We start from the raw sequence: 14,103 nt of genomic DNA on the forward strand, positions 1-14,103 counted from the left end.
AGCAATTTATTAATCTTTTATTATTAGGTTCGGGATGTTTATTGATTTTCTTTACTAAATATTTGTACGCATTTCTCGATCTTTTTTTTGAGAGCGCATTTCTCTATCTCACCTTTGCAAAACTGCTTTTTCGTACGCAATTTATTGCTCAGTATTTTGTCCATGTAACACTGCAAGCCTTGGTTTTTTTTTTTTTTTTTGAACAATGCAAGCCTTAATTATGTGCTAAAAATTGTCTTTGATTGCCGATGAATGTTTGTTCATTTGATAAGAAATTGACTCACCCATAAGATGGTGGGTTCAACTCCCGTTGACAATATGAGAATCTATTTGGTAGGTGGTCTCTAAAAAACACTGAGGTCCGCCTTCACCTAAACTTTTGATTAGAAAGAGAAAAAAATTGTCATTGGAATGTATTTTTTGCTAACAAATTTCACCTCTTGTATATCCTTATATCATTTATTCTACCTCGATCTTGTATTTGACATCATCCACTATCTCTCATATCATTTTGTACGATGGATCCAAAATAGTCTCATATCATTTTGTACGATGGATCCAAAATAGTTAAATTGTGACTTGCAGTAGCGTATGGATTGTTGTTATGTTTCTTAATTTTCATTTCTAAATTCATATTTATGTTTCTTAATGTTCATCTCTAAATTCATATCATTTTCTAGTTTTATTTCTTACGTATTTGACTCAAAATAGGGGTTGATATTTTCGTTCCATTAACTAAAAATTGAGACTGTATAAACGACTTAGAATTATGACTTGGATCTTACTCAACTGCCGTGTAAGTTTGAGTGAGGTTCAATCTAAAAAATCCTAAAATTGTATCCAAGTGTATCTAAAATCATTTGGATTACAAGTTATCAGATCATCGATATGGTGCCACTTGAATCACACTTCAAGTGTCCCGTTTTGAGAGTGAAGGTATGTGTTAAGATCTCATATTGCAAAATATAAGATATGAACATGAGTTTATAAGTATGTGTAATCTTCATCTTACAAGTGATTTTTGAAAGATTGAGTTAAGACTAACATAAAATTATAGGATGACAATTTTTTTTCTTTTCATAGAAGACAAAAGTTTATCTTTGATTGTGAATATAATTTGAGCATTAAATGGATGGGCTATAAAATTTAGCATATGGTTTCCTCTCAAAAGAAAAGTTAACATATGGTTATGTAGCTTCACGAAATAATACAAAAAAAAAAAAAACAACTATGAAAAATAGATTGTGTGGAAAATGCGTCCAATGGACAATTTATTTAAATGGAAACAAAAGAGTAAAAAAAAATTACACGTTTACGATAAGTGGAAGCAAAAAAAAAAACATTTCTTGAAGACATTTATTTTTTTGGATGAAAAAGAAAATATAACGAATTGTGTTCAAGAAATGTATAGAAGTGTTTGTTTGCCATTCCATTTTTATCCTTCAAAGGGAGTGCGTTGGAGATGTTCTACAGAAAATGTTGTGTATTGCTAACAACATTTCGTGAAAAAATATCGACAATGTTGCTTTTTTTCAAAATTTTCAGAGACGGATCCATAATTTCAGTTAGTGGTGGAAATATCATATACCACAAATCCTCGTTTTAAAAAACACACACTATTAGAAACATGAAATTATGGCCAAAATAGCATAACGGGGCAGCTTTCCCAAATCTAACTAAAGAACATTCGTCCCCGTATGCCCTCATGTGGTTTCCAGCAAATAAGGTTGAAAATTTGAATGATATTTCAAAAACATAACATACCCGTTTGTGAGTCTCAACTCTTACGATACTAACCTTCGAAATATATAGTAACACTCATGCTTTTACAAGATTTGAATCATAAGACTTATATTCTATCCATTTGATGATTTTTTTTTTCCCCTTTCCATACGGGTTAGAAGACTTATTTTTTTCCTAATAAAAAGTATTTATTTTTTTGTGACCAATGTAGCACATATATCTATATCTATCTACTTCAAAAGAATTTGGAAGGTTTAGGAAGGAAAAAGAGGATCACTTTCTTATTGTGACAAACCATTATGCAAGTTGTATATAAAATTTATCCTATTTTTATTGCTATAAAACTCAAAGTTTTTTTTTTATCACTCATAATTTTAACTGTTAAAAAGTACTATGCCAACAATTCAATCCCAATCGAAGCAAATAGAATAATACATTTTGGATCTATGTACGTACAGCAAACTACTGATGAATCAATTAACTCAATAATGTCTTGTAATTTTTTCCTCTAACGTTAAACTTTACAATAGACAATACTTGTACAAAAAACACTTTCTACAACAGAAATCTACATCAGTAAAATTCCAACCATTGTTTGAAATGAGACGATGATATTTGTGCAATTGACTTGAACTTTATTACATTGATTGTCTACTGCAACCAATTTTGCTGTTAAGGTACATGGTGGCAGTGTAGCACCAAAACTGACTTACTATCATGCTTTATGCAACTTCACAAAATCATTTTTGCACAGACAAATAAGGTAAATGTGTACAAAACCCAAATTATCCTTTTTGCTAAATGTAGTAATTTTCTCATACAAAAAGACAAAACGCCCTTCATTTGTTAAGGGGCCACTAGTTTTGTCCTACTTAAATTGAACTACTTAAATTGAACGACAATTTATCTATTTTTTTTAAAAAGAAAAGTATATTGTCTAGAAATCTTAACTCAACTGGTAAAATGACAAAATTGTTAGGTCGGACGCTATGATCGGGGTTCGAAAGGTTATAATATTTTTGTAAATACGGTGCATCCAATTTTCTTTTTAAAAGGAAAGTATATTAATAACTCTAGTCTAAAGCAGAAAATTTACTTTGATTTAACATCAAGACCAAAACAACCTGATATGAAAAGTCACAAAATGATGACTCATACTACCATAAAAATGTAAACAATGTCCTGCAGAATTATGCAGGTCGAGTAGCAACACAAGGAATTGGAAATTTGACTAGCTTTACCAGTTTCATACTATTATGCAAAACAAGCATTAGTATTTGACATTTCCAAGACAAAAAAGGTTTTAGCTTTTGTTGCAGGCTGTCTTGTATTTTCTGTTGTAATTTTACTAATTTATTTTAAAGTTAATTATTAATTGTATTTTTTGTTTTGACTTGGTCAACTTGGTCATTACACGATTTCATTTTCTAATTAGTGTTATTTTACCGTTACAGTCAACAAATCCTCATTACTTGGAATTAATTTTGTCACGTTAATAACCGTTGTTACCAATTTGTTTTGTGTATACAAGGGAAATTGAGGTCTTACCCTTGAATTGTTTTGTCAAACCACTAGCTACACCTTATAAACATGTCATAATTAATTATAAAAAGAATTAAGTTCCCATGAGCATCTAAAAATCACATGGTAAGTGGCCTCACCTTTGTATTCTTACATGATTCGTGACTCCATCGTACATGAGTATTTTAAACTTTGACTATTCAAATGTATAGTAACATGAATGTGAATTTGGATTTATCACATTCCTAGGATTCATTTATTTGTGTTCAAATGCATAGTAATACAGGATATATGGTTAGTTTACTAAGTGGCTAATTCAATTTTATCCTCACCTTCATGGTAATATTTTATTTCCACCCATTTTCTTGGAAATAAAAGCATGTGAAATTGGAAGTTATTTTATAATGGGAAATTAATTTTCTAAAACTCTTATAACCTGAGTTCAACGTTTTTCTTTTGGAAAAAACCTGAGTTCAACATTAAAACTAAAAATATTGTGCGTATAAATTTTTCTTTTAGGGAAGAAAGTGGATAATTTGGTAAGCGGCCTTTGAGAAATTCTTGCATGGTCTCTTCCTAACATGTCATCTTTAGTCTCAACCAACAAAAACAAGACACGTAATAAAAAAATTGAAACAAGTTGATTCTCTCTCCTATTACTCCCTCTGTCCTTAAATGTAACCACCCTTTCCCTCTAATAAAAGGGTGTTTACATATAGGGACGGAGGGAGTATTTATGAAAACCATCTTCAAACCGTTTGCCACCACACACTCACTTAAAACCTCCGGGAAACTTCCACCACCAGCACAAACACACATGACAAATTGGACCATATTTCGTTGGTAATGCAAATTTATCACCAAAATTGATGATTGTGAGACCATTTTTTGGCAAATTATTAATTCATTATGGCTGAGTTAATGTCATGTTTGAAACATCTCAAAGGCCAATGGTGTTTTTTCAACCGGAAAAAAAATTAAAAATGAAGGATAAGTATACAAACAACTTAAAAATAACAGGCATCATCCATGCTTGAGCAGCAATGATTTGGGCAATTTTGAAGTTTCGAATTCGTTGGTAATGGAGGTTTAGACAACAATGACTTAAATGGCGGTGTATTAGTGGAGGAAGAGAAACAATGATTTCAATTTTCATTTATTTATTTATTTTTAATTTAGAAAAAATGATGTGTCATGTTTTTGTTGGTTGTGACTAAAGATGACATGTTAGGTAAGAGACCATGCAAGAATTTCTCGTGACCTTTTACCCCCTTCATCTTAGTAAAATTTCTACTTTGAAACTTGTTTCATAACTAATTTTCATGTGTTGTATTTTAACCAAAAACAAATTGAATTGGGTGATGTGTAGGATTACCTAAATCTAGATTGGTGGGAACTTAATATGATAAAAATTATACAGACTTTAGTTTCTTCATTAGGCGGTTATCATATTACGTTACGTTGTCACAAAAATATTTTATTTGAGCTAATTAGTTTTTAACTCAGTCTATTTCTACCGTTGCTAAAATATCTCTCATTAAAGTCACGTTGTCCATTGAAACCTGAATTTGCATTAATCCAACACATGAGAGGTGATAGAAAAATATCACCAACGAATTTGTAACTGCATATAATTAGGATTGGACTTGGTCTTTTTCTCTCACGTCTATTTATTGTTAATTTGACCAAATCTCACTCAAGTCCCCCATGCATTTACCGACCGTGCTCCATATTTTTAGCATCTCTCAAGTCCCCCATGCATTTATCAGGGTGTATATACATATATAGTGTAAGGTTATTTAGAATCAGTAGACAATTAGAAAAAGATCAGTTTCACAAAATTACTCTTAAGTGTTACTTTTGGCTCCAGTATTTGCTGAGTTAACATCTATATATCTTTTCTTGTGTACTAATATGGTCGAGAAGTACATGTTGTATTAGGGAGTTGCGCAATATAATTCATTGGTTCAATAACTTTGCCACGCCTCAAATACTATCTTACGATTTGATGTTTTGCAGGTTTATCATCTTCCGGTCATCCGCAACATTAATCTAAGGAAATTTGACTAGCCTTACCAATTTCATACGGTTATGCAAACAAGCACTAGTATTTAACATTTCCAAGACCAAAAAGGCTTTGGCTTTTGTTGCAGGGTGTCCTGTATTTTCAGATTCGTAATGGAGAAACGTATGTGGCTTCACCTTGTATTTTTACAAGATCCATGACTCCTTCGAGTTTTTTATGTTTTGAATTTTTCACTATTCAAATGCATAGTAACATGAATGAATATGATATTTTTTTTCTTTCAAGTCTTCGATCAAAAAGTGGGGCAGACATTTTTAGCTGATCTATAGCCACTCACAGTGGAGGTGTTGGACATATTTAGGGTGTGTGATAGGACTAATTATATATCAAAAGTTTAAGGAGCTCAACTATTTGCCAAAATACTAAGCCTAATATATTTTAAGTTCATAAATTGTTTGAATCTTAATATTGAATATACGAGAGAGAAAAATGTTGGACCATATTTTTTTATCCTAGGACTACAGTACACTTTTTTTGTACAACTTTTATCCTAGGACTACATTACACTTTCTTTTTTGGGTACAACAACAGTACACTATATTCTAACCATGATGAAAACAATGAAAATGAAGGTGATCACATGATAAAATTGAGTATTTTCATGATGCCGGTCATAATGAAAATTAAAAATATGATGATTATGTCATCGTGAGCTTAGCTCGGTTGGTAAGGACAACACATAATATATGCAAGGTCTGGGGTTCAAACCCCGACCACCACAAAAAAATATGATGATTATTTTTGCCGATAAACAACCTACTCAGTTTATTCCATTAGACATTTATGATCTAATAACATGGAATAATCTTATATGTGACTTATAAGATGAATTAATAAGAAATGATCCTAAAAAATACATTAATTGTCAATGGTCCTAAGGTTACTTTCACTACTAGACATTTTACATTATCATATTGTAATCGTTGCTTTTGGTCGAGAAGAACATGATAGGAGTTTGTTTGTGCATTCAAAAGAATGCGATATATATATATATATATATATATATTGTAAAGTTATAATTTGGTACAAGTCATAAAAGAAACTCTTTAGAAAATGAATTTAATATCTGAAATCATCTATCTATAAGGCTTAATGAAAAGGAATCATGGGGTGAAATGACTTTAGGGAGTAAATAGATTGATTTATAAAACATATTTTAAAAAAAAAACATGAAAATACATTTGAGTAAGGAATTTTCTATCTTAGATTATATTGATAGACACGATTTTGCAATATATATCTATACTTATGTTGTTTTAAATAGTCTTGTTACGATTTTAATAGATTATTTAAAGAAAATATTGATTATGAACGAAATATTAATAAATTTGCAGTAAAAATATCAAAATAATAATATTCAAATGATTAGTGGGGCATTATTGTCTAGTTCACATAGCACTCGAAATCTTAAGAACGACAAGACTACACGACAAGTTATACACTTATTTGACTTGTTTGGAGATATTTGGTAAAAACTTATCTCACCAACTTATATTTTTAGGGCATTTACTTGAGCTAATATTTGTATAACTATTATTTTTTAATTTTTTTTTTATGTTTATTGTCTCGATAAAATTTATGAATTTAATTTATAGGCATAGATATTTTAGGAACTAACCAATAAAAACGTCACTATTGTGTGATTTGGTTGGATATGTAAAAACATTAGTACATTGTTAATGCACAAAAATTGATCTCAGTATTAATTGCCGTTTTAGCTTAAAATTTTGTAATATTTTTATAAAAAACTCAAAATGCACTTAACATTATTTTCATTGATTGATTGATGACTATTTTGCTTTGAAATGCTTTTAAAAGTAAATAAAAAAAAAACTCTTGGTATTCAAATCCCATTTTTATCTTATGCTACAAAAAGAAAGTAGTTTGCAGTGTTCTGCAAGCCAAAGCTTGCCAGATTGTTGGCATGGCTATTAATTAATAATGTAGTGGCTAGGTAGCTAAGAGGCTGACCTAAACGACAAAACTATCGCATTCCTCTTCTATTGCTTGTACTCTTACTTCTTCATTAAGTTTTACTATTTCACTATATATGGAGTATTTTCTACTAATTTCCATATTAATGTGTTTGGGTGAGTGTATTTGTTAATACTATAGTCCTAGAATCACTTAGCATCTTATTGGTTCTGCGACTAATTTTTCGCATTACCTTAAAACTAGGACAATATATTTTCACATCAATGTTGAAGCTTGATTTTCTAACTTCTATAAATCACAACAACTTTAAAAAAAGAACACAATAAAATATACTATTAGTCAAACGAAACGAGACAAGCCATTTCAATAAAAGAAGTGTTAGATAGGTATTTGAATTATCAAACGTGCAAGTGCTTTATTTATGATTTGTGATTTTGGTAAGGAAAGTATTAAATTAAAAAAAAAATAATAATAATAATAATAATAATAATAATAATAATAATAATAATAATAATTATTATTATTAGTTTGTGCATGGATAAAATTGAGGTAGCAGTGGTTTTGGATGAAAAGAGTTAAAGAATGTGAAAAGTAAGAAAACTCTTAGCATTCTTTTCCGTTTAAGGGAAAAAGATGAAAAAGCGTATATGGTAGTATTTGTTTCTAGTTATGCAAAAACGCCAGCTGAAATTCAGAGTGTGACTGTAAACACACACACACAGAACGCATGCCACTCGCATCGCACCGTGTCTGAGACTGAGACTGAGACTGAGAGAGAGTTTGTTACAAACAAACTTGCAAATTCCACTCTCTCATCTCACTCACCTCTCCATATTCCATTGTTTTTTTCATTTCTACGACCTTTTAACTAACAGGTTCATCATCTCATCACTACTCTTTTCAATCAACTATTACCATTTTTAGCTTTTGATTTTCTTCTTTGTGTTATTTCTTTCTACTTTCAGCTCCTCTCCTCTGCATTTGATTCTTTCTCTTCATTCACAGATTAGCAGCTTCATCAGGTAAACTTCCTTCAATACTAGAACATAACATAACAGAACAGAACAGAACGTCAATGATTTAGATCTTAGATGATCATGATGTGTTAATTATTTTCTTCATTCATTTGCTTGTTTCTATATACATTTCTTTTGCTAACTATATATATTTCAATGATTTTCAAACTTTTCCTAATTACAAAACAAAAGAGTGTCTGTGAATATTCATTATTTGTTGTTACTAAATCAAACTTGTCTCATTAATTACTTGATCTTTCAGAAAATGAAGATGGTTAAGATTGAGAGTGAGGAGGGGTCTCTCAACAGAGACGTCATCTCTCATATTCTCACACGCGTTCCGGCCAAGCCTTTGCTCAGCATGAAATGCATTTCTAGAGTGTGGAACCGCATCATTTCAAGCCCTTCATTCATCAAAGATCAACTCAAAAACTCAAAGCTTGTTTTAAATGGTTTTATTGTTCAAGATAGGTACATGTTCTGCAAACATGATGTTAAAACCATTAGTTACATCCCTGTGGAGCCCAAAAACGCTGCTAAAGTAGTTCACCACAAGGTTTTTGCTTTTCTTCCCGAAGATGTTGTACTTTTGGCATCGTGTAAAGGAATTGTTTGCTGCCGTAGCTGTTTGCCTTCCCCAAATCCAACCATGTATCTCTGCAATCCTTCAAACAAAGACTGGATTCAATTGAACTGGCCTCCTCAATCTGACATAACTGATAGCATAGCTCTTGCTTTTGATTTTGATTTTGAGCCATCCAAATTCAAATTGGTAAGGGTGAAACGCGTTCAGAAGAATCATGATGATTATGATGATAATGATGAGGAGGAGGAGGACGAATCGTTCTACTTCACATTTGAATTGTACTCCTCAGAAACCAAAGCTTGGAAGAAATCGAATGAGATATGCGACTGTAATGATGGTTTGATTAAAAACAAAGGGGTATACATAGGAGGTGTCTTGCATTGGCTTACAGAAGGTGATCAAATCATCGCCTTTAATGTTGAAAAGGAGCTGTCTTTGATGATTTCAGTACCTGTTCCGGCGTGTGAGTTTAGGACAGTCCCTCAAGCTTGCATTGGAGAGTATGAAGGAAGGCTTCATTATGTTCAGGTATCAGAACAAGGTCTTCATGTCTGGTGTCTTGATTCTCTTGAAGATTATTTTGAGTTCAAATGGGTGCTTAAGCATTGCAAACTTTTGGAGGATTTTGAAGCAGAATATCCACGCCTCTTTTTGAATTTAAGGAATAGAGTGTTGGAGAGTGATGATACAAATCCTTGGATGAATCCTCTTGGCTTCAAAGATGGGAAATTGCTGATTAAGGTGTCTGCAGAGTTATACATCTATGACATGAAGAATGACAAGATTGCTCATGCTTGTTCCTTTCTACAACTCAACCCACAATCCTTGTCACATCCTACAGTATTTCCTCATTCCTTGACTTTGGTTTCCCTAAAAGATCCTTAGTATAGAATTAAGTCCGATATATTAGCTTTTATTATCGGATTATTATCGAATGTTTTGGGATATTTTAGTTTATATATATGTAGGAACTAAGTTGCTTGGAAGGTTCCTTCCCTCCATTTCCTAGCTGAGGAAATTTTGAGCTGAAGTTATATATTCTTACTAGCCATTTTAGTATGTGGACAAATTTGAGTTGATCAATGTTTTCAAGTTTCAATTAATTTTTTATGGCAATGAGTTGTGAATAGTATTTCAGTCAATGCATAACCATTTCATCTTTGCATACTTTTGCTTGTTAAGTATCTGGCATTGTTTTATGATGAGTTTATTTTCTATTTCTTTGATAAAGAAGGACTAAGGAGTGTTCTAGGACTTCTGTAATAGTTAGTTCTCACAAACACAAATACATGTTAGGTGATATTGGTTTGCATCAAGAATAGTCACATTACATGACACTAAAGTATCTCACCCAATTCTACCAACCCTGTGCATTGGCCTATTCCAAAATACAACACCCAAATACAATGAAAATAGCTCCCTGCAACGCCTACATCCATCTCACCCAACATTGCTCACTCAAACTACTGAACTGATCATAACTCTGCCATAATGCAAAATGATTCAGCAGTATAATTGGCACATCCATCTTATTGAATCCAGGGCCAGCATCAACAGCACAATTCCACTTTTCAAACATAATAATTTTATGTGCATCCCTTCAACATAAATCAGTTGTACTTGGCTTCTATTATCTATACTGTGTCTGGTCCTTTTTGATGCACTGCTGCAGCCACTTTTTGTTCCAAATGCCACTTACATTTTGGTAACTTGTATCCCAAACAACTCAATTACTTACAGCAGTTCAACAATTAAATGCCTCTCCATCGATCTTGTTTGTAGGCTATGTACCTTGCCTCCTCCATAGCTTCAGTGTACTCAATTAAATTATTCATCTTGACCTGCTCCTTAACTTCTTGTAACCTTTTATTGATCTTGACCAGCTCCTTTAGAAATGTTGTAACTTATGAGCACTAAGCATCATATTGATGCCCTCTTTATCATTCACAAGTTGGAAAGTCAAGTTCATGAAATGTTTTTCACAAATTTCTCTATTCTTTATAATCACTGTTTCTTTTGTTTTTAACTCAGCTGCAATTCTGAAGTGTGCCGAGTACTAGTTGTGTTATCATCCATAAATATCTATTTTGCATCTTCTAATTAGCTTCCACTTGCATTTATGACTTAGTTTTAAATCTCGAATTCTTCATGTGGCTTTAATTGCTTGCGAGAAGAATTGAACTATTTTTTTTTTGACAAATAAACTAATTTAACTTATACATATGTGTGGTGCGAAAATCTGATCAACAATTTTAGGCAATTTCTTTTTTAGTCAAAAAAAAATATTAGGTAATGTCGAGTGAAATATGGTCCAACAGTCACACATGGTGTTTAACAAAGGGGAATGAGCTGAAAGTACCATGAACCTGGAAAATAAATAATGAATTTTTGTTTGGTCACACTTAAACATAAGCAGCTATTATTTAGCTAAGTTAGCAATTGCTATATCATCAGATTTAGCTAAGTTAGCTAAGTTAAACATCAGATTTTTAATGGGATATTAGCAATGAAGTTGAAATCCAACTTACTGTCGTTGATGGGCTTTTCCCACAAGGGAACGAATGAATCACTACGTGGTGGATATATATATATATATTTGTTTTACGCAGGAGATAGTGATTAATGAAAATCCAAGAGTTAGTTACAATAGTCAAATTTCCAATTCCTTGTGTTACACGAAATTAAATCAGCCTATTTTGAATGAAGATTCAAGAAGAGAAATGAAAAGGAGTGCTCAAATGCTAATGATAATCATGCTGTTGAGTTTATTTTTGATTTCATCTGCGTGCAATCAAGTGCAGAAGTATTATTCATGTAACATGTTCTGGGTCCTGTTGGATATTGAATATGATATTCTAAAAACAAATTGCTTTGATAATAGAAGTATCATATTACTGGTAAGACTTTTAGTAGCTGAAATTGACAATGGGTTTTCTTGATATGCTAATTTTTTAGGACATGACATGCCAAATGAAAGTGTGAGCATGGGAGGCATTTCTCGGTGTTGTGGTGTATTGATTTGTCATTTTAATTTGTTCAAAGTTTAAGCATATTTTTTCTTGGCACGCTTAAATCAAGGGCTTGGCTCCGCCTTTAAATAATTTTTCTTTTTTTCATATACCATACTTTTTTTTTTTTTTTTTGGTGAACTTTCATATACCATACTTAAATTATCCCCTTCTTTATTTTCTTGCTCAAGATTCAAAGCGTTTGCTACCATGAGAAATTGAAAGAGACACCAAAGACTTTCAGCTTCATTGTATTGCAATGCTAATATTGGCATTTGGCTCAAATGATTCATTTGGTTCTACTTATTACCTATAATCTATGATAGTAAGTAAATAATAATCGCATTAATTTAATAGCGCTTGGTTACACTGATCCCTTCTGACTCCTGCAACTTTACAAAGTAGTCAATTTTCAGCTTCACTTGGACTTGCTTGGGCTAATTTTCTAAGGTTTTCAATGATCATAACCAGTTTTGTGTTAAATCGATTGACAAAACACTTGGGCAACCACCCTGCAGGATCTAACTGAATAAAACAAAGCGATGAGGAAAACTTATTAGTCAAGATTTTATTGTTGTTGCAGAAATATATATACTATGAGGAATACAAAGAAAACTTATTCATATAGTATGAATATTAACTTTAATTACCTGAACAACATAAGTAACAGCACATGAATTATCTTCCAGCTTCTCAACTACCCATCCTGATTGTAACAATAGTCCTCTGATTGAATTATTTTGCTTCGGATGTAACCCAGCAGCTATTTCTTTTGGCAGTGAAGCAACTGCTACAACCTACAAATCCGGTTTACATTATTTTCACTCAGTGATTTAATTTGAAGGAGAGAAAGAATTATTAAGATTTTGTTCACGAAATTATTAGTACTAACTAACCACAGTTCCATCTTCCATGGTTTGACGGCGCTCATAGACAATGAATTCTCTATTCCTAAAGAGAGGCTTAGAGTTATCTCCAAACCTAAGACGAATTATGCTTAGGTTGTCTTCAATTTCTTTTATGTACTTTGCTTCCACCAAATCAGAGTCCCATTGCTGGATTAACATTATAATAATATAAGTAACCATTTATTTAGAAGCTTCATCATAAAGTAACCAACAGAAAAATGATATGATCAGTACCTTGGCAGCATCAATGGCATTAGCCACAGTGATGAATTGTTGTGGAGAGACGGATCTAAGCACCCAACGGCTGCGAAAAGTGTGAAATGAACCTGACCTTCGTTTTGATATTTCAACTCCATTGTCAAGAGTGAGCACTTTCCATTCATCATTGTTTGAGTTTCCTCTGTTTGTATCTGAAGCTGCTAATAACTCTTGTATGCAGCTTTCACTTGCAAACTGTACATACCTTTTAAGAGAGTCCTCACTAATTGACCTTTACAACAAATTCATCATTATCAGTTCACTAATTAATTTCTTCAACAATTATATATGAACACAACATTTATTTGATTGAAATGGTTGGTATTTAATTTAGCACTCACCAAGATCGGCTGCAAGGTACAGTTCTCCTGCTCATTGTGGCTGGTTTCTATGGATTTTTGTTTTCTTTATGAGTTATGACATTAAGATTTAATACTATTGGTAAATGAAAGGCATGTATATATACAAAAAGTGCTAAGGGGTTATGTGATGATGCGTAGTTTAAAAGAGAGGCTAAGAAGTGCCAAGAAGAGGTGATTGCTGCACATGCAATGCCAGAAGAACCTTACATTATTAGAACAAAAGCCCTCTCTCTTTAGAGATAAATAAAAGATAGATTCTATTATTCCAGCCAGAAAAGCAGCAGGATAAAGGGTTGAAAATTTTATGCACATGGAGTGTTGGAGAAGAAAAATAAACACATATATATGTAGAGAAAAGAAAAGAAATAAGAAAAGTGGAACTTCAACTAACTTCATGTATAATTAGGCCAAAGCTGGGAATTACAACAACTACCACAATGTGGAATTTATGAGCTAAATCACATATAACATATTCCTCCTGCTAAGTGAAGTGAAGTGTACTTAATTGTAATAATAATAAAAAAGGGTAACATATTATTCTTCAATATTGGTAGCTCCAAATTAAAGAAAAAGTGGCAAGTGCTTTGGAATAGGAGGCCCCAGTCACGTGCCATGATAGAGGTGGAATAGACTGCAGCAATGCATTCCAAACAGCAAGGCAAGGCAAGCAAAACCGGTCC

At 32.2% G+C, this 14,103-nt stretch overlaps 2 protein-coding genes across 3 annotated transcripts; one reads left to right on the forward strand and one right to left on the reverse strand.

The window, feature by feature from the left end:
- The first annotated feature begins 5,077 nt into the window (after positions 1 to 5,077).
- On the forward strand, positions 5,078 to 10,003 carry LOC146903595 (F-box protein At5g49610-like). 2 transcript variants are annotated; one of them, XM_085733433.1, is made up of 3 exons: positions 5,078 to 5,452; positions 8,251 to 8,307; positions 8,564 to 10,003. In XM_085733433.1, the coding sequence occupies exon 3, from the start codon at positions 8,567 to 8,569 to the stop codon at positions 9,770 to 9,772; it is 1,206 nt and encodes a 401-aa protein (XP_085589559.1). In that variant the 5' UTR covers positions 5,078 to 5,452; positions 8,251 to 8,307; positions 8,564 to 8,566; the 3' UTR covers positions 9,773 to 10,003. The 2 variants fall into 2 exon arrangements, with proteins under 2 accessions (XP_085589559.1, XP_085589560.1); XM_085733434.1 differs by lacking the exon at positions 5,078 to 5,452 and adding an exon at positions 7,807 to 8,160.
- A 2,110-nt stretch (positions 10,004 to 12,113) lies between these two features.
- Positions 12,114 to 13,953, reverse strand: LOC146903596 (Polyketide cyclase/dehydrase and lipid transport superfamily protein). The gene is made up of 5 exons (XM_085733435.1): positions 13,403 to 13,953; positions 13,038 to 13,293; positions 12,792 to 12,950; positions 12,546 to 12,692; positions 12,114 to 12,420 (listed from the first exon to the last, which is right to left on the reverse strand). The coding sequence occupies exons 1-5, from the start codon at positions 13,435 to 13,437 to the stop codon at positions 12,301 to 12,303; spliced, it is 717 nt and encodes a 238-aa protein (XP_085589561.1). The 5' UTR covers positions 13,438 to 13,953; the 3' UTR covers positions 12,114 to 12,300.
- Positions 13,954 to 14,103: the final 150 nt, after the last annotated feature.

Source organism: Medicago sativa, chromosome 8 (genome assembly GCF_051527215.1).
Source record: "Medicago sativa cultivar Bolivia chromosome 8, Bolivia_mono, whole genome shotgun sequence".
Lineage (NCBI taxonomy): Eukaryota > Viridiplantae > Streptophyta > Magnoliopsida > Fabales > Fabaceae > Medicago > Medicago sativa.